This window comes from Tamandua tetradactyla, chromosome 23 (assembly GCF_023851605.1).
Source record: "Tamandua tetradactyla isolate mTamTet1 chromosome 23, mTamTet1.pri, whole genome shotgun sequence".
Classification (NCBI taxonomy): domain Eukaryota; kingdom Metazoa; phylum Chordata; class Mammalia; order Pilosa; family Myrmecophagidae; genus Tamandua; species Tamandua tetradactyla.
The window spans coordinates 5,931,944-5,959,352 of record NC_135349.1 but is presented as its reverse complement, the minus strand read 5'-3'; the positions used below and the strand labels follow the sequence as shown (position 1 = coordinate 5,959,352).

At 37.2% G+C, this 27,409-nt stretch overlaps 1 protein-coding gene and 1 pseudogene across 3 annotated transcripts; both read right to left on the bottom strand.

Moving 5' to 3' along the window:
• Positions 1 to 155: 155 nt before the first annotated feature.
• PMS2 (PMS1 homolog 2, mismatch repair system component) lies at positions 156 to 27,311 on the bottom strand. Of its 3 annotated transcripts, XM_077140578.1 has the most exons (15): positions 27,190 to 27,311; positions 25,368 to 25,507; positions 24,700 to 24,786; positions 24,418 to 24,520; positions 23,288 to 23,471; positions 21,851 to 22,018; positions 21,189 to 21,286; positions 20,091 to 20,190; positions 18,993 to 19,077; positions 17,339 to 17,494; positions 13,858 to 14,740; positions 9,040 to 9,207; positions 4,526 to 4,626; positions 4,150 to 4,319; positions 156 to 859 (listed from the first exon to the last, which is right to left on the bottom strand). In XM_077140578.1, the coding sequence occupies exons 1-15, from the start codon at positions 27,294 to 27,296 to the stop codon at positions 716 to 718; spliced, it is 2,694 nt and encodes an 897-aa protein (XP_076996693.1). In that variant the 5' UTR covers positions 27,297 to 27,311; the 3' UTR covers positions 156 to 715. The 3 variants fall into 3 exon arrangements, with proteins under 3 accessions (XP_076996693.1, XP_076996694.1, XP_076996695.1); XM_077140579.1 differs by lacking the exons at positions 24,418 to 24,520; positions 24,700 to 24,786; positions 25,368 to 25,507; positions 27,190 to 27,311 and having other exon boundaries at positions 23,283 to 23,395; XM_077140580.1 differs by lacking the exons at positions 23,288 to 23,471; positions 24,418 to 24,520; positions 24,700 to 24,786; positions 25,368 to 25,507; positions 27,190 to 27,311 and having other exon boundaries at positions 20,091 to 20,182; positions 21,851 to 21,964.
• On the bottom strand, positions 7,487 to 8,925 carry LOC143666952 (ubiquitin-associated domain-containing protein 2 pseudogene; annotated as a pseudogene).
• Positions 27,312 to 27,409: the final 98 nt, after the last annotated feature.

Sequence of the window (27,409 nt, the reverse complement as noted above, 5' to 3'; positions counted from 1 at the left end):
CCAACCACTGCTGGGACTCACAGAGGGCACTTTATATTTCAATTTTGGCACAGTTTACATGGGACAAGACTCCATGAAAAATACTTGACAAGATGGACAGGAATTAGATCTCCTGTCCCGGCTGGGGCCAGTAATTAGAAATCACAGCACTAAAGTTACAGAAAACTCGAATTTTTTTATTTATCCTTGCCTAGAACAGGCCTTTGCTACCCCAGCTACACCAGGGAATATTTTAAAACCTAACCTGGTCCCACCAAGTCATGTTCTTCCAGCAGACAGCACATCTCCCTTAGGTTTTCTGATTATTACTTTTTAAAATTTAAGGTGCTTCAGGATTGAGAAACATTAATCCAAAAGGACCATAATTTTACATTCATGAAATTGGTTCAACTAATACAAATTAAATCATCACTAAAAGCTAAAAGTTACAGACTAAAAACATACAGCCAGAGCAGAGGCCTGAATAACTCCCAAAGTGCTCTCATTTTTATAAAATATGTCGACTATACATATACACACACACATTTAAATGCATAAAAAAATGTTTTGTTAGCAATGCCCCATTGGGTTTGAAAAGTCTCTGAAGATCGTTTTTAAATGGATCTGAATCATTTTTTAGAAAGGAACAGGCTAACTTTCAAACAAAAAATTGGTTACTTTCAAAACAGAAAAAATGTGCAGTAAAACCTCTAATTCTATCACATGAGAAGTCTGGTCAGTTTTGGGCAATGACGTCCAGGTTGGCCAGGTGCCGCAGAGTCGGCCTCCCGTGGGGGCAGTTCCAGGGGTGGTCCATCTCGCCCATGTGGGCAATGAGCCTCTTCATCTCATTTACATTTAGAGCAGTTCCGATCATCACCTGAGTACAAGGCACAAAGTTTAACTGTTGCTTTTTCTTTTTTCAGAAGAGCAACTCTTCAGATGCACTTTCCTCTAAAACAAGGCTGAACACAATTCAAAACATTCCTTAAAAAGCTTCCCTAATATAACCCCACCTTCTATTATCTCCATCTTTTTTTTTTTAAGTCCAGTGCCCCCCTGGCTCCTTCACAGGGGCTGCATTTTCACTAGAAACGCTAACCAGACCCACCCAGGATCCCACCGCACCCGGCACCTCCACCACTACCTATATCCTTCCTAGCCGCCTCAGCAACTGCAGTGGCCTCCTAACAGGTCCCCTCAGGCCACCCCCCATCCACACCTCCCACTCCCCCATCCCCCCACCCCTGTCTGTTCTTCATTCAGCAACAGTCAGTAGGGCTTTTTAAAGTTATGCTAAATCATGCCACTCCTCTCCAGGGCTCTCCCTTTATCCAAATAGAAGCCCAAGTCCATCGCCTGACCTGGATTCACAGCCACCCCACCTGCCCTGCTAATGGGCATCCCTCGCTTCCACACACATAAAAGCAAGCTCTGGCTTCAGGACCTTGGTACTCACTGTGCCATCTGCCCAGAGCACTCTTTCCCCAGGTGTCTGCAGGTCTCACTCCTCCCTCCCTTCAGGTTTCTGCTCAAACATCCCTGCCTTCTCTCAATGAAGTAGTACTCTTACTCCACTGCCCGCCAGCCCCTGGTCCCGCTTTTTCTCCACAGCACTTCTCACCATCTGTTGTATATACACTGATGAGCAGACTCCCAGGGGAGCACAGAGACCCTGAGAAACAGGACAGATGGCTAGAGGTGCCAAACCTGAACCTGTTACCTTCTTCTGTCTTAGGGGACCTGAGTGCCCACCATGTGCCAGATACAGTCCTACAGGTGCGTATACAGCAGAGCTTGCCGTGTTGGAGGAAAATGGATCCAACCATAACGAACCAGGGTGCTGTAGCCAGGAGCCCAAGAGAAGTAGGTAGCAGAGCCTAGAAACTGCAGAGGCCTCAAGCCCAAGTGGGCAGGGGCCAGAGCATGAGGCTTGTGGGGGTACAACCGAGGAAAGCGCACAGCAGTTAGTACAGGTGCCCAGGGGAAAAAGAGCTGCAGCAGGAAGGGTGCTCATGAGAGCTGATGCACATGCCAGGTGGGGAAAGAAGAGGCGGCCTGTGGCTGCAAAGTCTCAACAGTCACAGTAAGAAGCAAAATTTTAATGTGTCTGATATTCTAATAGGTCAGTTCCAGTGCCAACTCTGTTACAAACCCCAGGACTGGAAGAGAAATATTAGGTTGTTATCAAAGAAATATCTATGGCTGGAAGTCAGACCTCAGGCTTTTTTCTCTGTCCTATCCAATCTCTTTCCTTGGGCAATTTCATCCAATCCTGAATTTAATTGCTGTAAATTACACCGAAAAGTCTGTCTGCCCATGACATTTCCTTGAGCCTTAAATTCATTTATACAACTGCTTCCAGACATGTCCACTTGAATATCTAATGGATCTCAAATATAACATGCCTAAAACAGAACTCTTAACCCTATCTGCCTCCATATAAGAGAAGCAGCTGCTCTTTCCCCACCTTCCTTATTCAGTTGTGGCACCTCCTACAGTCTCCTCTACACAAGACAAAGCTCCAACAGCCCCCAGTGTACAATAAACCCTCAATGGCCCCCATCGTACCACAACAAACCCCCAAGTCCGGGCCACAATCCACAAAATTGACAAGAGACAGGAGCTCTGTCTCTGGATACCTTCTGCTCTCATCTCAACCCTTCTCCAGTCTCAAAGATGAGCCTGTCTTTACTCAAATGCCCTGAGCTGGGTCCCCCCAAATTCATGTCTGCCTGGAACCTGGGAATGTGACCTTGTTTGGAAACAGGGTCTTTGCAGATATAATCAAGTTAAGATGAGGTCATGCTGGAGTAGGGTGGGCCCTAAAACCAGATGACCAATGTCCTTATGGTCAACAGCAAGACACACAGAGGGAAGATGGCCTTGTGAAGACAGAGGGAGGTAGGGATGGAAGTGATACAGCTACAAACTGTCGAGCACCAAGGATTGCCGGTCACCATCATAAGCTGAAGAGGCCAGGCCTTGCTGACACCTCGATTTTGGATTTCTGGCATCCAGAACTGTAACAATAAACTTCTGTTTTTTAAGTTTCAAGTCTGAGGTGCTCTGTTATGGCAGCTACATGAAACAAATATACATCTCTTGCTTTTGCACTTCCTATTTTCTTTATTTGGAGAGTTCTTACTCAAGGGGTTTCTATTTCACCTTTCAGGTCTCAGCTCAAATGTCACCTCCTCAGACAGCCTTTCCTTGACCACCCAGCATCCCTGAACACCTCATCTTTTTGTGGTCATTCCCTATCCCAAGTCCCTGTTTTAATTTATTTATTGCAGTTACTGGGTGATCTGAAACTGTTACTTATTTTTGTTTATGTCTATTTCTCTCCCCTAAAATCTAATCTCAAGGGCAAAGATCTCATCTGTCTTGTGAGCTCTGTGTCTTGTGGCATCCAGAACAGTGTGAAGCACTCAGCAGGGGCTCAAGGAATACCTGATGACTAAATGAAGAATAACATACTGGAAGTTTCTACTGGCCACTTACTTTACTTTGACATCGGGCTCAACACCAACCATGTTTACCACCTCCGAGGATAGGTGACTACAGCTACCAATTCTCAGTGTCATCAATCATATCCCAGGTCCCTGACCACTGCTACCAACTCCCAGTGTCACTGGTCATTTCTACCATCTCCCAGTATCATCAACCACTGCTACCATTTCCCAATGTCACCAATCTTCCCTACCGTCTTCCATCAATCTGACCAAATGCTGAGCAATGCCTGGCACATGCCATGTCAGTGAAATACCTGTTGACTGGATGATCTCTGTATAATCTTGGACAGTGCTTCATAAACCAAGCAGCCACAAATCTTTACCTGCCAATGTTATTATAACCCATAAGGTTCATGGATGAACAAAGTGTATAAACAGCAAATTGTGCTGGGATAAACAAAAGCTCTAAGAAAGGATGCTGCTTAATGAAGTAGAGAAAGATCAACAATTACGGTCTGAGGTCAAAGGTAATGAAGGTATTATGAGCTGCTGTGCTATACTGAACTTGGAAATTATGTATGTAAAACAACCTGTTTATCAAGAAAGAATTAAAAAAGGATGGGGGAATCAGGAGCTGAACAGATTCAGCTCAGGTCAAACCAGCCTGAACAAAGCCTCCACACTCTGGCACATGGGCTTCCTCTGCCATACTTACAGACTTCCGGCAGGCTCTGGAGGCAAACATCTGCCTGACTCGAGAAGGGCGGCACATAACACCAGGACAGTCGCTTAGCATAAAGATCAGCTCATCTATATCCTGGGGTCCAAAAGTCCAGTTTTTACTAGTTGGCAAGGAAATCAACTTAGCCCTTTCAGTGACTGGAGCTAAAATAAACAAAATGTTGAAAAAATCCATTATTTGAAAAATGCCACTTCATTTGAATGCTACCTTTAATTAACATTTGAAAGAGCAAAATGCCTCTTTTTGGAACCACTTTTATCTCTTCTAAAACAAGGATACTAATCTATATAAGTTCAAAGATTATTTTCAGCTCTAAGACATGATTCTATAGTCCTAATTAATAACTTACCATCTTCATTAATAATAAAATCAAAGCCATTCTTTCTGAATATTTCCAGATTTTCCATCAGAATAGCTTCATTGATAGCAGTTAAGTTCAGAGTCTGAGGTCTGAAAAGCAGAGAAGAGATTCAAACCATGTTTGAAGTCAAATACTTAGGTATAAAGAAGAAATGAAACTAAAACAATACTATGATACTTTGAATTCATGTAAAAGCAAAGCAAACATCTGCTTGCACAGGCGGTTCAGTGGTAGACTGCTCGCCTGCCGTGCAGGAGGTTTGGGTTCGATTCCTGGGCCATGTACCCATACAAAAAAAGAAAGCAAAGCAAATAATCCTTTATTCAGCTATGTGCCCTTCCTGCACAAAACTTTCTGAGAATTTCCTTTTAATTTTCTAAGTTGTTTTTAGAAGTTAAAGAAGCTGCAGAAGCAGTTTGCTCTTTCCTAAATAGAGAAACATAATCACATAGTTCTCTTTTAATATAACAACTCAACCCCACTGACCCAGTCTTATTTTGGATCCTTTCCTTAATGATAAAACTTTAAAATATCATTATTCCTATAATAAATATAATTTGAAAAGTTAGGTTGCCATTACAGGCATCTGAAAACAGAATAACTTTTGCTTTCTATTCTGTTTTTAACTCTGCTTATGTTATTTATCCATTTACCCATCCATCCATCCACCTCTCCTCCTATTTACTGAGTGCTTAATAAGGGAAACACTGCTAAAGACAGGAAAATTGTGAACACAGTCTCAGTCTCTGCCCTCATGAAACTTTGAACCTAGTGGAAGAGAAAGGCATTAATTAAACAGCCATATAAAGAAATTACAAATACAAATGAGAGTCAAAGTTAAGAAGGATTCTCTGAGGAAGTGACCTTCGAACTGAGATGAGATGAGAGGGAGCTCATTAGGCAATGTGAGGTGGGGGAAGAAACAAGTATTCCAGGCAGAGTCAACAGTTGTGCAAACGCCCTATGACTGACCTCTCAGATTTCCAGACCCACACCTGTAGATCTACTTACTTCTTAAATGGCTATATAGGAATTCACTGGGCCCATCAAGGTAAAATAGAAGATGGCCAGAATAGCAAGAGGAGGGAACATTAAGAAGAGGAGTTAGGAAAGGGTCAAAATATGCTGGACTCTGTAAGATAACATGGAACACTGGTCTTTAATCTTCAAGTATGGTCCATCTGGGATCCAAAGCGGCCTATGATTTCTGTGGGTCAACTTCAAACATCATAGAATGAGACCTTTTTTATGCAAAATGGCTAAAAAACGAAAGACCATCTTTAAGAAGACCAAGAGTATTTCAGTATTATAAATACCCTTAATATCACCATATTCTCCTACAGAAAATAAATAATAATTAATGTGTTCCGTAAGAAAGAGAAGAAATAAAGTTCTCAGTAAACTAGATATATTTCCCAAGCCTAGTGACTGCTTTAGTGGTACATTTCTCCATGTTACAATCTACTTCTGCTGGGAGCTAAGTTTATTTCCTACGCCGTTTAATTTCCCAATTGAAAATCCATGACCTCTTCTTATTACCTTGTCAAACAACAACAACAACAAAAAAAAAAGACCCCTGGCTTATATGATATATTATCACATCACCTTGTAAAGAGGTCAGTGTAAATGTTCAATTTGGCAAAGGAGAGAAAAATGCTCAACTCTGCAGTGAAGTTGCTCTACGTGCAGGCTGACATAACACATAAATTCTAGGTCCTATAAACAAAAGGACCACACATTGCCCTCCATCAAAAAATTAAAGGATTTTCTGGCCAATTGGTGACCAACACTTTTTTGTTTTTTGTTTTTTTTGTTTGCTTTTTTTTTTAAACACATTAAAAAACTTTATTGTAAGTATCACACATCTAAACTTGCATCAATCTGATATATTTCCGCACATTTTGCAGAACATAATAGAAGTACAGTTTCCTTAAATCTTAATAAACTTGGTGTAGATCTTTCACTGCTCATTTCAGTCCATCCCTTATGTTCCGCGCCCTGACTACCACACTCTGCAATCCATTCTACCCTACCTCGATTCAGATTGGAGCCCAGGTGCCGGGGTTAACCTACTTCCGGAGAAGCCGGCTGCAAGCGGCAAGGGCCAGGCAGTTTCGCTCTGCACCTGGGCAAAAATCAGGCAAAACTACGGGTTCAGATATTTTCTCTTCTCCTCACTGGGTCAGCACACCTACACCCAGTCCCCGGACACTCCAGTGGGGCCCTCGTACTGCTTCAGGAAGCCCATTCTTTGTTTCCTCTCCGTCCTGTTTTCATCCTCTAGCTTGAGTGGCTAACTTTGGATATTCTGAGCCAAATTCATTCCAGTTAAGTTTCATGGAGTGTTCCAGAGTCTTGAATAGGTACTTTATTATTATTATTACCTCTAACAGAAGAAAGAAGGAGCTGGGGAAAAGTCCCTGGACTGGAATGGGCTGGAAGGAAGTGGAGCGGGACTGGATTCCCTGCTCCCCCTCAGCGCACGGGCCTGGTTAATAACGTGCACCACAGATAGGTACTGCTCCCTCCTAGGAAGTCTGTGTGTGAACAGCCACTGGTGCATAGTAACAAATTTCAGAAAAAAATAGTGATCAAAAAAGTACTAGCAAATAATTGTACACACCCTTTCTGAAATGACATTGCCCTTTTCCCCTTTAAGATTATGATGATCAAATATTGTGTAGGGTAATGCATTATAGTAAAAAGAAGAATATTACAACAGTAGAAATTTCCCATCCAGATTGTTATTTTCACTGCTTGCAGAAATCTGCGATTTTAATGTATTTTAAACACGTTAGGGATAAGTGATAATTCTCCAAATGAAGGAAAATATCCAATAAAAAAATAAAGATAGAAAATACATGCTAATTTGATGGCATACTTATTTTTGATACCGTCACTGTAATAATCTCGGAGTTCGGGATAGGGAAGCAGGGACCTCCCTGTACCCACAGGAACATCGCAGCTATCCTGAGGCCTGGTCCTCAGGGGCTGATTTGCAAGTGGGGACTGTGCCCACTGTCCTCAGAGCCTCGGCCCCTTAGTGCCGCAGTAGGAAGTTGGTAGCCACGTTAAGGTCATTATTTGAAGCTCTCAGGGCTTCTAAAGCATCGCCTCTGGAAAATCCCATCTCCATGAGACGGGCGACCTGTTCTTCAGAAACCTCTAGAGGAGGAGATGCTTGTTGTTCAGATTGCCGACCATCCTGATAGTTTATATCTCGTCGCTGACATAAAGGAGGAAAAAGACGATTCTAGTTGATCATTCCTCCCTGCTGCTGTCTTTGTCACCTCACTTGTGCAAACTGAGAGAGCATCAGCTGACGATCAAGCAGCTCCATTCTTTGTTGTCTCTGGATGTCTACTGTTGCTCCCATTCCGATTCTGGCTTCGTTGGTGGGTTCAGAAGACGAAAATATGGGTTCGAGTGTCCAAGAAAATAACATTGCCACCCAGCGGGGGACACAGAGCACCTGATGAACTTTTAACACACTGTTGTTGTAGCAGATACCAGAAATAAGTCCACTTATGGCTACAATCCAGATGTAGGAACCAGAGGTGAAAAGCTGTAGTCCCAATATATATATCAATGTCTTGTTTGTGATGGAAAACTGGCCCAGAATTTGTGCCACTTGGACTCTTGGAATGGAGCAGTAAAATGGTACAAACAGAGCAAACACAGGTGCCAGGAATCCAGAAGGCAAATTACTGGCTGCAGTCATATCAAATGAATACTGCAGAGCTTCAACGAGGATAAAGTCAAACAGAGCTGACAAAACCCAAGAACCCAGCAAAAATGATGCAAATTTTCTGATGCCATATCTTCTTTCAAATATCCTAAAATTATAAATAAGCAGACTACTGCAGAAAGTATCTTTCAAATCAAGGCAAATTATTCTTCCACACAGCAACCTCCAAATCTGGAAGTCATTCTTGACTGCTTGGAGGTCATATTCGAAGAACTTCTGACAATGTGGCAGGAGGAGGGTCAGTAAAAGGGATAGGGCACTGGGGACCAGTAAAAGACTCTTGGACAGAGGTGCCTTGTAAAGCCCACTCGAGCCTGTGCTGGTGAACATGGTGCCGCCGGGCCCGAAGCCCCTGCGAGGGGGCGGGGCGACCAACACTTTTTAATAGGCAAATTGACTTGATACATAAGGAACACATGGATTGTGTTATTAAATCTCTCTGCGTACCCCTCAGTTTCATCACCTGAAAATGGGGTAGTTAAACTACCTTACGAGTTTGTGAGGATTCAGTGAATTAAATGTATCTGAACTGCTTTAATAGTGCCTGGTACCTAACAGGCACTCAATAAATGCGAGTTATGACTATTATGAAGTAAAAAGGTATAAAAAGTTGATGGAGAAGTAAAAAAGTTGCTTATGAAAAAAAAAGCAGGAATTAAGAATGATATATACACAGACACGCACCTAAGTTATTATATCTTAAATTTCAGGGGTGAAACAACAATGAAAATTCTGAACACTGAAAATAACTTACGCTATCAGCCTTTGACCCTGGAGAACAGTGTGCTGTTGGAGCATCTCAAAGTTATATTTCTCATCTGTAGCATGCTGGTCCACTATGAAGATATCTGCATTCAGTTTGGTTATTATAAATCCCAAGTTAAACTGTCCAATGATTTCCATTTCTGCAAACATTGTTTTACTGCACACAGAAATATACTAGTTTTAAGACATTTAAAAAGATTATTTTGCTGATTATAAAACAGAACAATGTAATTAAAATATTTAAACAACTGAGAAACATAAAATAGAAAAATTCTATAATAATCCCACTTTCTAAAGGTAACAAAATAGTTATTGATTCATTCTTCTAATTCCCTAAAGATAACATCAGTCATCACTATTTGGTGTATGTTTGATGTACCAAACTTTTGTCTGTACAGCAACTTTTTAAAAATTAAGAAACCAAAAATGCAATCACATTCTTCATCCCATTCATTCTTAAGCTTTTGTCACTTATCTTAGACATTTTTCAGATCCATACATATTTCATTCTTTTTAATGACCATATGGAAATTCATTGTGCAGATGTACCATAACTTGTTTAATCAATTCTTAAGTGAACATTGCCGTATATTTATATGCACAATTGTGGGAGTATCTTTGTGAGATAAATTCCTAGAAGTGGAATTAGGTATGTATATTTTCACGTTTTCACTTAGCCTTATTCTACCTAGGCAATGTTCCTGAACTCACAGGTTTGACAATGCACCAGTTCTAACACACCTTACAATAAAAAATGAGAAGGAATGTATACCAAAACTACCATGAATTCAAAGCAGGGAGACATTTCTACAGCCTGAAAATCCTTCAAGGAAAGGGCTGAAATCAGGTTTGGAGGTACTGATTAATATTTAGACTGATGGAAAGCAAATGGTAAGAAAACCCAAGAAAAATTCTTGAAAGTTTTCAAACATCAAAAACCATGGAGAGAATCAACAAATGAGATAACTTGGAAGAAATGTATTAATTCCTAGAAACACCTAAATTACCTAGACTGACTCAATACAAAATAAAAATCTCAACAGACCAATAACAAGTAAAGAGATTGAAGAAGTCATGAAAAACTTTCCAACAAAGAAAAATCCAGGACCAGATGGTTTCACTGGTGAATTTTTACAAACATTCAAGGAAAAATTAACACCAATGCTTCTCTAACTCACCCAAAAAATTTAAGAGGAAGGAACCTTTCCAGACTAATTCAATGAAGCCAACATCACCCTAATACCAAGGCCAGAAAAAGATATCACAAGAAAATTGCAGACCAATATCCATTATGAATATAGATGCAAAATCCTCAACAAAATACTAGCAAATCCAATCCAATAACACATTAAAAGATTATACACCATGATTAACTGGGGTTTATTCCAGGAATGCAAAGGTAGATTTACATAGGAAAATAGATGTAATGTACCACATTAAATATAACGAAGGGGAAAAAACCACACACAACCAACTTAATGAACACAGAAAAGGCATTTAACAAAATACATTACATTTTCTTGATAAAAACACTCAGAAAACAAGCAACGTAAGATAACTCTAATAACATGATAAAGGACATATTTGAAAAACCCACAACTAACATTATACTCAACAGTTAAAGACTGAAAACTTTCCCAAGATCTGGAATAAGACTAGGATGTCTGTCACGACTTGTATTTGACACAGTACTAGAAGCTCAAACGAGAGCAATTAAGCAAGAAAAAGAAATAAATAGCACCCATATTATAAAGGAAGAAGTAAAACGATCTCTATTCACAGATGACATGATGCTAAAACCAAAGAATCCATAAAAAAGCTACTAGAGCTAAAAAATTAATTCAACACAGTGGCAGGGTACAAGATCAACACGCAAAAATCAGTGGTGTTTCTATACACCAGTTATGAATGATCTGAAAGAAAAATCAAGAAAACAATTCCATTTACAACAGCAACTCAAAGAACAAAATATCTAGGAATAAATTTAACTGAGGATGTAAAAGACTCGCATACTGAAAACTACAAAATATTACTAAAAGAAATTAAAGGCCTAAAATAAATGGTGAGACATACAATATTCACAGATTGGGAGACTTAATATTTGTTAAGATCTCAATACTGTCCAAAGCAGTTTATAGATTCAATGCAATCCCAATCAAAATTCCTGCAGCCTTTTTTGCATAAGTGGAAAAGCCAAATATCAATTCATATGGAATGACAAGGGGACCTGATTAGCCAAACAATCTTAAAAGAAGAACAAAATTAGAGGACTCTCATTTCCCAATTTCAAAACTTACTACAAAGATCAGTAATAAAAACAGTATGTTTTTACATATGTTACTGGCAAAAGGACAAACAGACCAATGGAATAGAATTGAGAGTTCAAAAATAAAACATATCTATGGGCAGGTGATTTTCCATAAGGGTGCCAAGTTCAATAAATGAGGAAAGAATAATTTCTTCAACAAGGTGTGATAGGAAAACTAGATATCCACATGCAAAAGAATGAAATTTGACCCCTATCTCACACCATATACAAAAATTAATTCAAAATGGATCAAGGAATTAAAATAAGAGCTAAAACCATGAATTCTCGGAAGAAAACATAAGGGAAAATCTTCAGGACCTTTTATTAGGCAATGGATTCTTAAATATGATACTAACAGTATGAGCAAGAAAAGAAAAAACACGTAAGTTAGACTTTAACAAACTTTTGTTCCTCAAAAGGCATTAGTTCGTAAAAACCTTGTGACTGACATTCCTTGTATGGGGTAAATGAGTAATAAAGACATCCATGAAAAAACAATAAGAAGAATAGATCAAGAATACGGGGGTAAAATATCCCTACATAAACTACAGACAATAGTTATAGTTCTATTTTAATAATCTTTCATCAATCGTAACAAATGTAACAAGTGCTAAAAAACAGAATTACAAAATAAGTGTTATCACCAATTGTAACAAATTTTCCACACCAATGCAAGTGTTCATGGTGGGGTGGTGTAAGGGAATACTGTTTTCTATTCATGATTGTTCTGTAACGCCACAACTTCTCGAATTTAAAAAAAAATTAAATAATAAAAAAAGACATCAAAGTGAAAAGAACCTACAGAATGGGAGAAAATATTTCAAAACCATAAATCTGATAAGGTTATAATATCCAGAATATATAAAGAACCCAATTAAGAAATAGGCGCCCCTACCTTACACCATATACAAAATTCAACTCAAAATGGATCAAAGACCTAAATATAAAAGCTACGGGGAAGCATCTTCAGGACCTTGTATTAGGCAGTGTTTTTTAAAATTTTACACCCAAACCACAAACAACAAAAGAAAAAATAGACAAAGGAGACCTCATCAAAATTAATGACTGTTGTGCTCAAACAAAGGTCTTTATCATGAATGTAACATGGCAACCTACAATGGAAAATATCTGGAAATCACATTATCTGATTAAGATTTAATATCTAGAATAAAGAAAACCTTCAACTCAACAAAAAGACAACTTAATTTTAAAACGGACAAAAAACCTGAACAAATATCTCTCCAAAGAAGATACACAAATGGCCAGTAAGCACACGAAAAGACGTTCAACATCATTAACCATCAGGGAAATGCAAATCAAAACCATAAAGAAATATCATTTCACACCCACTACTATAGTTATTATTTAAAAAACAGAAAATCACAAGGGTTGGAGAAGATGTGGAGAAACAGGAACGCTCATTCTTTGCTGGGAGGAATGTAAAATGGTGCAGCCACTGCGGAAGACAGTACGGCAGTTCTTCAGAAAGTTAAGTATAGAGGTACCATATGGGACTTGAATAGATATTTGTATACCGATGTTCACAGCAGCATTATTCACAATTGCCCAAAGATAGGAGCCACCAAATTGATCATCAACCAATGAATGCAGACATAAAATGTGCATTCCACCGTAATGGAGTATGATTCCACCATAAAATGAAATGAACTTCTAACACATGCGACCACATAGATGAACCTTGAAGACATCATATTGAGTGAAATAAGCCAGACACAAAAGAAAATACTTCACTTATATGAAATTACTAAAACAAGCAAATTAGTAAGTTAGAAAGTAGATTAGAGGCTACCAAGGGATGGGGGAAGGAGTTATCACTTAAATAGAATTTCTTTTAGATTGAGGAAAGAGTTTTGACAATAGATGGTGGCAACAGTGGAAAAATATTAGGAATGTAATTAATGTCACTGATTTGGACAAATGATAGTGGTTAAATGGAAAATTCACATAGCAAATACATAAACAAAAAATAAATAAAAATTTAAAATAATTTTAAAATAAAATAAGAAAATGGCACAGTGAAAACACTATTTAAAGAAAATTAATTTGAGAGAATGAGAGAAAATGCAAAGACAGTATATGTAAAAATTTCCCAAGGATGCATTGGCAAAGCTAATGAGGAATCTGTGGATTCAAAATTGACTCCAAAATCAGAATATGAGAGAGGGAGCTATAAGTAGGGAAGGAGAAAAGGAGGGAGGTAGAAGAGAGGGAAGTGCAAGAGAGTCCATGTGGGGGTACATCGAGCCTGTGATGCAGGGAAGACCCGAGGTAGGACTTTCTAGAAAGGCACCAGGAATCAAAGGATTGGTTTCTCAGGAGTGGGGAGCCAGAAAAAAAATGCCAATCAAGGCAGAGTGAGAATGAAGAAAGCAAAAGACACCCAGAGGGGCAAAGCCAGAGTCTTGAAGGTTCAGCCTTTGATTCATGGAAGAAAGGTGTTAAGTGAGCAAAATACTCTTAAGGAAAAAAAGTCTTTACCTTATCTCTTTTCTTAGCTCATCTTCTGCTGCTTGATTTTCTCCAGGGCAAATCTTTGCCCTAAATTTTCTATAATTCTGTTCACCTTCTCTTTGTTGTTCTTGCTGATGTAACTGCTTCATTCGTTTAGCTAAAACACTCATAGAAAAGTCAAGAGGCACTATTTTCTTATTAATTTTAATAGCTATATCAACCTGAGATACTGCTATGTTCTGAGTATTAGTTAACTTCTGAGGAATGTCAACATTTAAAGGAGTTTTTTCCTTTTTAAAACACTTTCTCTTTGACAATGAGATATCACACGTCTGAGCCACAACTCTAAATTTATATTCAGTATCCTTTTGTTCTAAATGGCATCCTATTTCTGAAAGATGATGCTCTGTTTCAGGTGATTTCTCACAAGAGTTCACATTTTCTTGTAAAGATCTGTCTTCAGGGGAACTTGTAGCATGGCGGCTGCTGAAGCCCTGGCCCCTCTCTGGAGTGCTGAGCCCCTCCTCTGAGCTAGGGGCTGTGCTGCTGTGCCCCGGATCCTCCTCCACTTCCAGCCTGTCTGTTCTATTGCAGGGACCTTCGTCTGGATGTATCATCTCTTCCTGAGGACAAGACACACCTCTGCCAGAGATGAGCTTCTGGGCGGGTAGGGGATCAGAAGTGCTAGAATGTGGTACACATGTCTTCTGTCTTGGAGAAATCTGTCTCAGTCCAGATTTCAAGTGCTGAGACTTGTACTCTGTTGTGTGATGAAGAGAAAAGGCCTCTCTCAGTCTGTTAATGCTCACTGCCCTTTTATCTTCTCCTCGAGTCCTTAACACAGCAGGATTGCCCTGCTTTTCTGGCAGAGGCTTTTCTATTTCTGCTGGATTTATTTTCATTAAGTTACCTAAGTAAATATGAATGGAGGAGAATATCAGGGACTGTACCGAATGGAATACAACATTTTTACTTAAGCAGACACTCCCCACAGAAGATTTCCATGTGCCTAAAAAACGTGAAAATTGGTCAACAGTGGTCATAATATAAATATAAATTTAAAGCCATAACATAATGCAACTATATACTCAACAGAATGGGTAAACTTATAAAAACAAACAACCATAATAGCCAAAGGCAAAAACAACCCAAGTATCCATCAGCACATGAATGGATAAACAAAATGGGGTATATCCATACAGTGGAATATCATTATTATTCAGATATAAAAAGCAACAAAGTTCTGATACAAAGTTCTGAAGCATGGGAGAACCTTCAAGACAACATGCTGGGTAAAGTAGTTAGACACAAAAGGACAGGTATTGACGATTCCACTTATATGAAATATCTAGAATAAGGAAATTCTAAGAGACCGAAAGTAAATTAGGGGTTACAGGGGTTTCCAGGAAGAAAGAATGGGGGGGGGGGGGAGTTACTGAAAAATGGGTTCAAAGTTTCTGTTTGAAAAAGTGTTGGAAATAAGACAGTGTTGATGGCTGGACAATACTGTGAATGTAATTAATGTCACAAAATTGCATACTTAAAAATGGGGGAAAATGGCAAATTTCATATTGTATATTTTTAACCACAATAAGAACACTACTGAGTAGTCGTAAGAATGAAGATCAAGTGGAATGCTTAAATAATACTGTAGCAAAAACGGTACAACTGCTTTGTAAAACTCCCTGGCAGTCTCTTAAATTTAAACATACACACACCCTGTGAGCCAGCACAGTCCCTCCCACTAGTAAGGCCCCATATACTCACCAAGAGACCTGCATACGGATGTTCAAGGTAGCTTCATACAAATACAAAAAAACTAGCAACAACCCAAATGTCCACAACTGTGGTATGTGACTACAATGGAATACCATACAATAAGAATGAACAAATAAATGAACTGCCTCACCTGACCTGGATTCATCTCACCAATATAATACTGAAAGAAACCAATAACAAAAAGTATATACTAAATGACTACAAATGAAAACAGATAAAACTAATCTATCGCGTTAAAAGTCAGGAAAATGGTTAGCACTAGGGGTCAGAGCCTGAAAGGAAGATCGAGGGGGTTTCTGTGGGTGCTTTCTCTTGATTATGGGACTGATTTAAAAAATGTGGTCGCTCAGTAAAAATTAATTGAGCCACCCACTCATGCTTGTTTCTGCATGAATGCCACATTCCCACAAAATGGTTAAAAGAAGGGCATTGATTCAACGATGCTTCCAGATGTATAGATGTTTTGAGCATAACATTATCAGTGTAATTAACACCAATGAACTGTATAATGGATAGTTAAATGGGAAATTTTATGTCATCTATGTTACCACAATAAAAATTTAAACTATAACAACAACAACAAAAAAGAGGTACGAGACAAAAAGGGAACCCTAATGTAAACTGTGAACTGCAGTTAATAATATATTTTTCAGGGTGGGCCACAGTGGCTCAGTAGGCAAGAATGCTTCCCTGCCATGCCAGAGGACCCGGGTTCGATTCCCGGAGCCTGCCCATGTTAAAAAAAAAATATATATATATATATATATTTCAGCAATTGTAACAAATGTACCACACTAATGTTAAATGTTAATAGGGCAAATGGGGTGTGAATTGTAACATGGGAAATCTATTTTCTGCGTGATTTTTCTGTAACTTACAACTGCTCTAAAAAAATGCTAAAAAAAAAAAAAGAGGCACTATTAAGACATCCCCAGACAACAAAAACTGAGAGAATTCATCACTAACAGATCTACCCTGTAAGAAATATTTAAGGGGGTCCTTCATGCTGAAATGAAAGGAAACTAGACCATAACTCACATCCAAATGAAGAAATAAAAAACGCCAGTAAAGGTAAGTAAATAGATAAATATAATCAACAATATAAATGTACTTTCATTTGTAACATTTTTCTATTGATTTAAAAGATGAGTTCATTAATCAATAACTATAAATCTGAGTTGATAGCAGGACATACCATGCATGTATAAAGATATAATCTGAATGACAACAACAGCATAAAGGAGGGGGAGAGGGAATGGAGCTATACACAAGCAAAGTTTTGGGATACTACTGAATTAGGCTGATATTAATCCGAACTAGATTGTTATAAAATATTAACTGCAATCCCACGGCAACTACTAAGAAAGTAACTTAAAAATACATAGGAGTTAAGAATGCATAGTCAAAAATAAATAAATAAATAAAATAACAAAAACAAAAACTTAATTTTAAAATATTATGTCATCTGTTTGTAATTTAGAAAAACTAGAGAACCCATTATCACCAGAGATAGGTATCAGTGCATATCTGTATGTGTTCAATGGGGTCACACCATCTCTTTTTTACCAGGTTACCTTTAATCTGCAGCCAAATACTTTCTAGCATGTCACATCCACTGTCACCAAGAGAAGATGTATTCCATGTTGAATAACTTTACCTTGGAAAAATAAGGAAAGCATCACAGCGGCTAAAAGTTTTAACAGCTATTTATAGCCTTGTATCTTCTTACCTTCAACATTTAACAGTGGCTGCTGACTGACATTAAGTTTATTTACATCACTATCAAACATTCCTATTAAAGAGGTCTTTAAGACAGCCAACAAAAGCTTCTCCTCTTGTAGTAAAATTTGCCTTTTATCTGGAGTAACATTGATATCAACACATTCTAAGGCAAAAAAAAAAAAGATATTATGTTTAAGTTAATCTTTAGTTATAGAACTTTACTCACTCTACTATTTTATCCACTTGTCCTTACCGAAAGGACTATTAAAAATATTACAAAGCGAGGGGTAAGGGGTATGGTATGTATAATCTTTTTTTTTTCCTCTGTTATCGTTTTATTTCTTTTTCTGTTGTCTTTTCATTTCTCTTTCTAAATCAATGCAAATGTTCTAAGAAATGATGAATATACAACTATGTGATGATATTAAGAATTACTGATTGTATATGTAGAATGGAATGATATCTTAATGTTTTGTTTGTTAATTTTTTTAATTAATAAAAAATTTAAAAAAAAAATTACAGCATCCAGATTACTATCCATAAACTATTAAATTAGGTTGAATTTCAAATTAACATGGAAAAGATCAACAATTTTTTAAATAGATAAAACATGCAAGAATTGCCATAGGTAAATTGCAAAAGAGAAACAAACAGTAAATAAACTCATAAAAATGTACAATTAAAAAAACTGAAAATTGAAATGAAATACCATTTTGTCATCTATTAAATTTGCTTTAAAAATTATAAAACCTAGGGTGGGCCATGGTGGGTCAGCAGGCAGAGTTCTCGCCTGCCAAGCTGGAGACCCAGGTTCGATTCCCAGTGCCTGCCCATGCAAAAACAAACAAACAAACAAAAAAAACTTGTAAATTGGTGGGAGATTTGTACATTGGTACATGATTAGAATGTACTACAGAAAAAGCCTTGAAAATGATCTGTCCAATGATATTCATGTCCACGTAGGAATTTATCTTAAAGGAGATTCTCAAAGATAAAGATTTAATTACAAGTAGAGTATTTATAATTTAAAAAAACATCAACTTAAATGCCCAAAAATAAAAGAATTTAAAAATCAAGGCATATCCATACATATATAATATATATGTTATGGAATATAATGCAGCTATTAAAATGTTTCTGAATAACTTCTAATTACATAGGAAGAGAAAATGTTCACGTCCAAGGATGAACCACAGGATATAAAATTACCTGAAATCATTTTTTTGTCCCAAAGGATATGGGAATATGCATATTTTAAGTTATGCATATAACTTAACAATATCTAGAAAAAAATACTGCAACGGCAAGATACCAAAATATTAACAATGCCATTATTTCTAATGAACAATCATACTTTTGTAACTAAAAGGAAAATACATCTTATGAAATGAGCTCTTTATAAAAGCAAGGAAGGCATTTTAGTCTTACAGAATTTCACAGCATCTTTCTACTTTCTTCCCTCATTGTCATGAAAAAGTCATTATTTTTCTTCATATAACTAACGTAGTTTCAAGTAGAAAGCAGGAAAGTGTAAGAAAATAAATTTCCGTAACAAATTATTACCACAAAAGTTTCTTTTTAGTCATAGCACAGTTTTATAATTTCATTTTATTCTTTTAGGAATAAATCACCAATTTTACTGAAATCTCAGTGGAACCCACCTGAATCAACAGAAATGTTAAGAACAACAAACGGATACTGGTGTCGATTATACATGTGATAGACCTCATTCACAAGTCTGGAAACCTACACCAAAAAAAAAAAGATTAGAAAAGAATAAATGTTCCCTTCCTCCAACATTCTAACATACTACTCTAAACAAACATCAAAAGTATATACATTTTTAACAGCTTTATTGAGACACAATAAACCCCACATATTTGAAGCACATAATTTAATAAGTTTTGACATAAATATGCATCCAGGAAACCATTCCTCAAACCTAGATGATCACATTACCCTAAAGTTTTCTCATGCCCCTCAGAGGCATATTTTTATTTCTCAAGTACTAAAACTGAGTATTTTCCCATTCTTAAGATGTTCATGAAGACATTTCAATTAAATATAGGGGTAGTTTTAAGTGTTCATAAAACACATTCATATGTATATAGAAATGTATTTAAATGACTGTACTGAGATTATTAAATGGCATTAGAGAGAAATCAAAATACTGCTCTAATATATCATAGGTTAAAAAAAAAAATTTACAAGTTGAACTACATTTGGCAAAGGTAAAAGTGTCAATGGAAACCAGAAAATATAACAGAGGTACAATGTTGCTGAAGCCGCAAAGTCAAAACTGAACTACTAAAAACACAAGTAACAGTATCAAGATGATATCAGCTTAAGACTGAAGCAGAAAAACCAGCACACTTGTTTTCCTGGAATATGGACAGAAGTTAAGGGAAAATACAGAAACATACATGTACATCAATCTATACTAAAAAATCTAAATGACAATTAATGCTCTGGAGTGTTTACTTTCTTCCCACAGTGGCAATTTTAATAATAAATAAATATATTGATTATTAATGAGTATATGTATATGTGCATATGTGTGTGTATATATATAACTGAAACTGTACAGCAAACCTTTAAAAACGCCTGAATGAGATAATCTTAAGCACTATTTCTGACCCACAGTGCAAAGTTACACAAAAACTGCTTGTATCAGAAAAGGTTATTAAATAATGAATAAAAAAAAATAAAAAGTTAAAGGCAGAAAGAAAGAACACCAAGAAAAAAAAAACAGTGAATACCTTTACTGGGTCACAAGGCCGTCGATTGATAAAGAAAAATTGTCTCTCAGTCGAACTCCTTCCAACACCATGAGCACAGTGTGAAATGAAACCTGAGATACTAGTCAATGTTAATATGATAAGGCAGGATTCCAGGGTGAAAAGAATGAGAAACACATATCATATGACATCCCCTTAAAGTAAAATGGAATTAAAATAAAGCACCTGGTGATGCACTAATAAGTATTAAAATTTCAGTTAATTTATATCTGTGTTTCATAAAATGGAATCTATGATTTATAAATATAAAAAGAACTCAGACCCTCCAGAATGCTCTAAAGCGCCGATAGTCAAATCCACCACAGGCAATGCAGTGGGTTCAAAATTCATTTGCTTCAACTTTCCTCATTTTCCCTGTTAAATCCTTGGCTGCCACTTGCCCCCATTGGCTATCCAAGAAGTCTAACCACTTATCTTCAGGATCTTGGCCCATATCCCCTGCCCTCTGAAAATCTGCTGTCAGTTTACAAACTTCTATTTACTAAAGTACTGCTAAGGGCTTGTTCCATCTGACATTCATCCCAGAGATACTGGCATTTCCATAAGAATAACACCTTAACTTAAAGAAATGAAACTCTTTCTATTTTTAGGGAGAACCCAAAAGCCAGAGGAAGCATAAACAATATTCATAGGGCCAATCCTGCTTGTGGAAATTGTCTATTCTTTCTTATACTAAAAAATATTGACATTAGACTGGACCATGTTAAGGCACGCATTAAAGGAAACATAGCCTCTACTGCCTTCTGCCAGATCCCAGTAAAGTGAAGTATTATATATAAAAATCACTGAAAAGTTATGCTAATTATTCACTAAACCGAGCCTTTACTAGAAAGATCAATTCAAGAAGAAACACTCTCAAATGTACCCAGAGTACTGTTTGAAGTAAGTAACTGAGTCTTCTATATAAATACTTTGTCAGAAATAATACTGCCTACAGTCCTATAACGGGCATTTGAAACTGTACACTTTAAAATGGCCAGTTGTGCTTTAAAAAAAAAAAAGAAAGAACCCACAGGAGAAAATGTTCAATTGCAATTTTCTTGGCAGCAATCAACTTACCAAAACAGATTATGCAGAGCATTAGAACAGCTCAGACCGTACTCTTCACAAACAGATTCACTAGGGGGCAGCTGGACAAAAGGAATGAGGCTTTGCAACTAAAAGAAACCATGACTCACAGTTATTTCCTAATAAAGACAAAGTAAACTTGACTTAAGAAAGGAAGATGTAAACAGCGTTTTTATTTGTTTACTTTCCTGATTAAGCTCGCATGTTTAAAACTAAAAGATGTGAAGAATCTCAGTAACCTCATTTTGAAGTGCTATAATTTTGACTTATTATGCAATGAAACATTTGAGCTCCTGCTATTCATAATCGATACACTGACCGTAATACTTTGTATTTCTTTCAGATAGAGAGTAGAAGAATAAAATAACAACTTTCAGCTTTCAAACAAAAAGTAATTTTAATGAAAGATACTGAAGAAAAATCAGTTCCTGGATCTTATTCTTTAAGCATCACTCCTAGTAAAGGACAATAGAAACTTGCCATAATCACTAGAGCAATAAAACGTTTTTTTTTTTTTTTTTTTTTTTTAAAGAGAGAGAGGGAGGAAGGGAAGGAAAGACAGAGAAGGAAGGAAGGATGGAAGGAAGAAAGGGAAACATCTTTAAACATTTTCTTGTTCAATAAAACGTTTTTATGTAATTGGCAACCACTACCTGTTTCTGCCCAAACACAGATCCGATATTTTCCTTCATGCTGGCGCTTCCACTTGTGCATACCACAGGCTGTCGTTTCCCTTGTCCAACCTGGTTGGTGCAACTTATACGAATGCCTGCTGAAATGATACAGTATGCATGCAAGACCTGAACCATTTTGGCATACTCCTGTTTACAAGACACAAACAAGACACAACATTAATCATACAAGAACTACATGATTCAAATTATACCATCCAACTTAAAGTTCTCTTATCACTTTTTATAAATAAGGGAACTATTCCTAATTGAATGATCCATGAAGAGGCATCTCCCAATATGTTATAAAATGGAACTCCAGGGCTTTGGTCCCTGGTCACAGGATAAAAAGTCTGTGCCCACTGATGGAGAAATTAAAAAGTACATTTCCTGTGTCCTTGTAAACCCACCTCTAGAAATTTATCACTTTAGTAGACTGGCAGAAGCATACAAAGATATATTGCAAAAACATTCACCAAAACAATATATAATTGTGAAAAAGTAGAAACAACTTAAACCCAACCATCAACAAAGAGACTAATTAGTTTTACCATGTGACCTGTAATTCCAGTTCTACGTACATACCCAAAAGAAGTGAAAGAAGGGACTTTAATAAATATTTGTATACCAATATTTCACAGCAGCATTATTCACCATTGCCAAAAGGTGGAAACAACCCAAGTGTCCCTCAACCAATGAATGCATATATAAAATGTGGTACAGACATACAATGGAATATTATTCAGCCTAATCAGGAATGAACATCTGATACATGCTACAACATGGACGAACTCTGAAGTCATCAGGTTGAGTAAAATAAGTCAGACACACAGGTCAAATATTGGATGATCTCACTGAAATGAAATGACTTGAATAAGTAAATTCATGGAGTCAGAAAAGCAGAATTAAGGTTACCAGAGACCAATGAAAGGGGTAGGGAATGGGGCACTGATGCTTAATAGATACAGAGTTTCTGTTTGGGGTGATAGAAAAGTTTGGTAATGGATGGTGATGATACTACAACATTGTGAACATAATTAACACCACTGAATTACATATGTGAATGTGGTTAAAAGGGGAAATTTTAGATTGTATATACGTTACCACAACAAAATTTAAAAACAAAAACAAAAAACCACAGTACTGTACAACACAGTGAACACTAATGTAAACTATGGACTACGGTTAATAAAACAAATAAATAAAGAGAATCCAAAAGCACTATTTGATCATTCTTTCAGGAAAATAAAAGAGTAAATTATCCTAAAGTTGTCTTTGATGGGAAGAAACAAACTAAGTACTTCTCAAAAAATTAAGGGAAGAGAGCCAACTGAAGAGTAACCACTTTAGGAGATCTTCTAGCACATTGTATATTAAACATCAAGACTCCTGATAGTTGCGATTCTGAACTTACTGGACCTTTTTAATATTCTTTTGAAATTCCTTATGGCGCACAGGTAGTGTATAAAAAAGCTGCTGCACACTAACTGTCGTTCCTCTTGGTCGTGGGTAGGGGGTTTTCTGAACAATCTTTCCATTGTGATCAAACACCAATCGTGTCCCAACCTTTGCAGACTTGTGACAAGTAGAAATAGTGACATCGCTGTAAAAGAATACAAGACACACTATGTTCATTTACAGATTCGCAGAGGTTGGAGCTCACATATTCATTTTCTCATTTTCCTTTTTCTCAAAAGTCTCAACAACAAAAAAACGATCAGATGACCCACCCTCTAAGATAGTCAAAGGACTTAAATAGGGGAAGAGGCATCATAAAACCAAAAATTTGGCACTTACTAGATAATAAGACAAAGAGTTCCTTAAACACTTTGCTTTGATAAAAATTTTTGATATTTATTTTTTGGTTGAAATACAAAATTAAGGATCTCACAATTTACTTATTCTTAAATAATTTTTTTTCTTTTGTATGCTTTATGGTGGGGGTCACATTTCATTCTTTTTCCATGTGACTATCCTATTATTGCAGCACCATTTGATGCTTTTTTTTTTTCTGGGGAAGGGGGGTGGTACATGGGGAGTGCATAGGCTGGGAATTGAACCCAGGTCTCCCACATGGCAGGCGAGAATTCTACCGCTGAATTACCCACACACCCCTCAACAAATATTTATTTTTCAATTTTATTACTAATGTTTTAACCAAATTTTTAAAAAAGATTCAAAAGATTCTACAGTTCATGTACATAAGGGTTATTTACAAAAACTGAGACTCTGTTCAGTCAACTTAAATAGCTGCTCTGGTTAAATTTTTCCTTAAAAATTGAAAATAAAATTAAACCAATGATCCTAAAATATGCTATTTTTAAATTGAAAAATGACTGCTTTCACAAGGGTAACAATTTTTTTTTAAATACTTTTTTCATTGAAATTTACATTTCAGAAGTATCACAATCGGCAGTAAGATAAAGTAGAATTCAAAATTTAGAAATTCAAATAAAAAAGTGTAAACAATAATAATTCTATTCATACTTCTGAATTTTTAGAGAGATTTTTATGAGGGATAAAGTCTATCAATAAAAATACTGTATCACCTCAGTGCACAAAGTGAACTCAGAGCTTCTCCCCGAAAGCCAAAAGTTTCAACGTGAGTTAGATCAGCAAACTCTTGAATCTTAGAAGTATGATGTTTCAGAGCTGAAAAAGACATGTCAAATAAGGTCTAATATATCTAAAGTGACACAGAAATAGATACTAAATACATAAAACCTAGTAACAGATTTCAAAGCCATATTTGTGCTTTCTAAAACAGTGTCACTTAAAATACCATACTTCCGCCCAAATATTTAAAAAGAGAGTTAGAAAATTCAACTTACTTAAGCCTTCAAAGTTTTCTTCTTCTACCCCACATCCATTGTCTGAAACTTCGATGAGATCCACCCCATAGTCTTTAAGCCTCAGATCTAAAAAGTTAAAAATATCTATTTCTCAAAGAATTGACCCATGATAAAAGCTTTTATAATCACATTATATATATAACTTATTTAATGCACCTAAGAGTTTAACTGTACTTTTACGTAAACATACTATTGCCATTTTGTAAATATTTCATTTTTTAAAGTCCTTTTTGGCTCTTTACAAGCCTAGATTAAGTAGTAGTATTCTTTGTTTCTTTCTCTTTATTTCTTTTGAAATGAATAATTTTAACACAGTCAATAAAGAAGACTGGCTCTGAAATCAGACTTTACAGATCAAATTTTACTAGTGATAATAACAATTTCTATCTCACAAGGTTATTATTCAGAATGAAGTATTTCCTCTGTAGTTCTTAGCACAATGCCTCCCTAGCAATAGAAAGAGTTCAATAAAAGTTAATTGTTATTATTATTATGAACACCAAGCTAAGCTCTAGGCACATAAAAGGTGTTATATTTTTAAAATGATAATTTATCAGTGTACCAAAACCTGTCTTATTACACTAACAAATATTTCCTGAAGAGCTTAAGCTGATTATTTATTTTGGTTTAAAACTCTCAAAACTTACCAATATTAGTGGCATCAGCATCCACACTATTTTCTACCAATTCTTTCACAGCAGTGCTTAGACTCAGTACTACTTGTCCAGAACAAATCTGATGGACTGACTTCCGATCAATAGGTTTGATGGCATTTGCAAGTTCTATACTAAAGAAATCAATTACAAGAAACAAAGCAAATATGAAGCTATTTATTTCCATACTGATTTTAACTGTGATTTCACTTCTGTTAAGTTCATTGTTCTAATATATTCATTTATTATATTAACATACCTACTTACATATTCATAAATATAAACGTTCCAGTTCTTTAAAAAATCTGTCAAAAAATATCTCTGAATAGATACGTCATATCCAATAGATATTTAAAATCTACAGGGGGATCTACAAGAAGGAGGCACATCTTGTGCCTCAAGCATCTTTTGCAACAACGGGATGCAATGTTTCCCACACAATTTGAAAAACCAGGTACGGTGGGAAAGCCAGTGCTCATGTCAAAACCATCTTGGAAGCTGGGTGCCAACTGTGTAACTATTCGCAGTGGCCTTTGAATCCACACTCCAAATCCAGGCTGTCAGCGGCTGCCTTAGCAAAGCCCTCAAAGTTATCATCCCTGCTTTAAATTTTATAGCTGGTTTGCCTCTAATCCAATTCATCCAATTGGATTCTCCCTAATCCAATTCATGCTATCACCAGGATTAACCTCCTTAATCACAAATCGGGTCAAATAAGTTTTCTGCTTGAAAATTTATTAGTGTTCACTACCTAGTGCAGGAAGTTTAAAATCCAATCATTAGGCCCCAATCTATCTTATTTTCTCATTCTCTTTAATCTTCTTTTTGCCAAGTCCCACCCCAGTCACAGTGAACATCTGTCTGAATATGGTAAGCTCTTTTCGAAACTGTCTTGTCTATGCAAGTCTCTCTGTCTGCACTGCTCCCCTCTTCTCATCTACCTGGCAAACTCCTATTCATCCTTCAAGATACAGTAGCTCATAATTTTTTTTTAAAGAATGTATTACACATGTTCATTAATTTAGCAATTTCTAGTGAACGGTTTAATTGATAACATGCGTGTAATAGATCACTGGAGGATCCCTGAGAGAGAAATCTTTGAGTATTTTCCACAGCATCTAAAACATAGCAGATCTTCCCTTGCAAAATAAAGAGACATATCGTCAGTCTTCATTCTACCTGCAAAGAATCTCACTCGTTTTGTTTTAAATGTGCGGCAGTTCTAAAAATGAGTTGATTTTGGCAACACATCATAGGTTAACGGTCCATTTCCGATACTCACTTTTAACAGTGGACTTAAAACATTTAACTGCACACGGCGAACGCGTGTTCCCAAGTCTAATGAACCAACAACAGTGCATTCAACTTGCTATCTGGAATTTGGTTGTAATTTAATAGCCAGAAATTACGTATTCCAAGAGATGTACACACACTGTATTTTTAAAAAATGTGCGATATGCAAATTAGTAAGCTCCCTGAAGTCCCCCAAAAGTTCACCTCGGGCAGGAAAGAGGAAGCAGTCAAGTAAGAAACAAAAATTCAGTCTGTTTGGATTTCCTGCTCGCCAATCAAGCCCACAGACCCGCCGTCGGCGTCTGCACAGAGGCTGCCTGAGAGCAGGTGGAACCCAACACCTCACAGCGCCCAGACCCCCCGCCCACAGCACCAAGGTCGCCGAGAGGGGATCCGACCTGAACCCAGAAATGCCAAACACCCACAGGCCGAGCGCCTCGGTCCCTTCCCCCTCCTTCCCCGGGGACTGGAACGCAGGGAGCTCGCCAGAGCGGAGAGGTAGGATACTGGCCGAACCCCTCACCTCAGGGACTCTGCTCCCTCCATGGATGCAGCGCACAAGGCACCTCCCCGCCCGCTGTAGAATTCGCGCCGCCGCTCCCCCAGGGGTCCTTTTCCCGGGCTGCCCATTGGCTGATGCCGCCGTTGGGCCCGCCCCTTCCGGGCGGGGAGGAAAAAACACTTCCCCTATCCCCCTTCTCGTTGATTGGTTGGAACGAAGCTTGCGTCCGTGACGCGAGGTG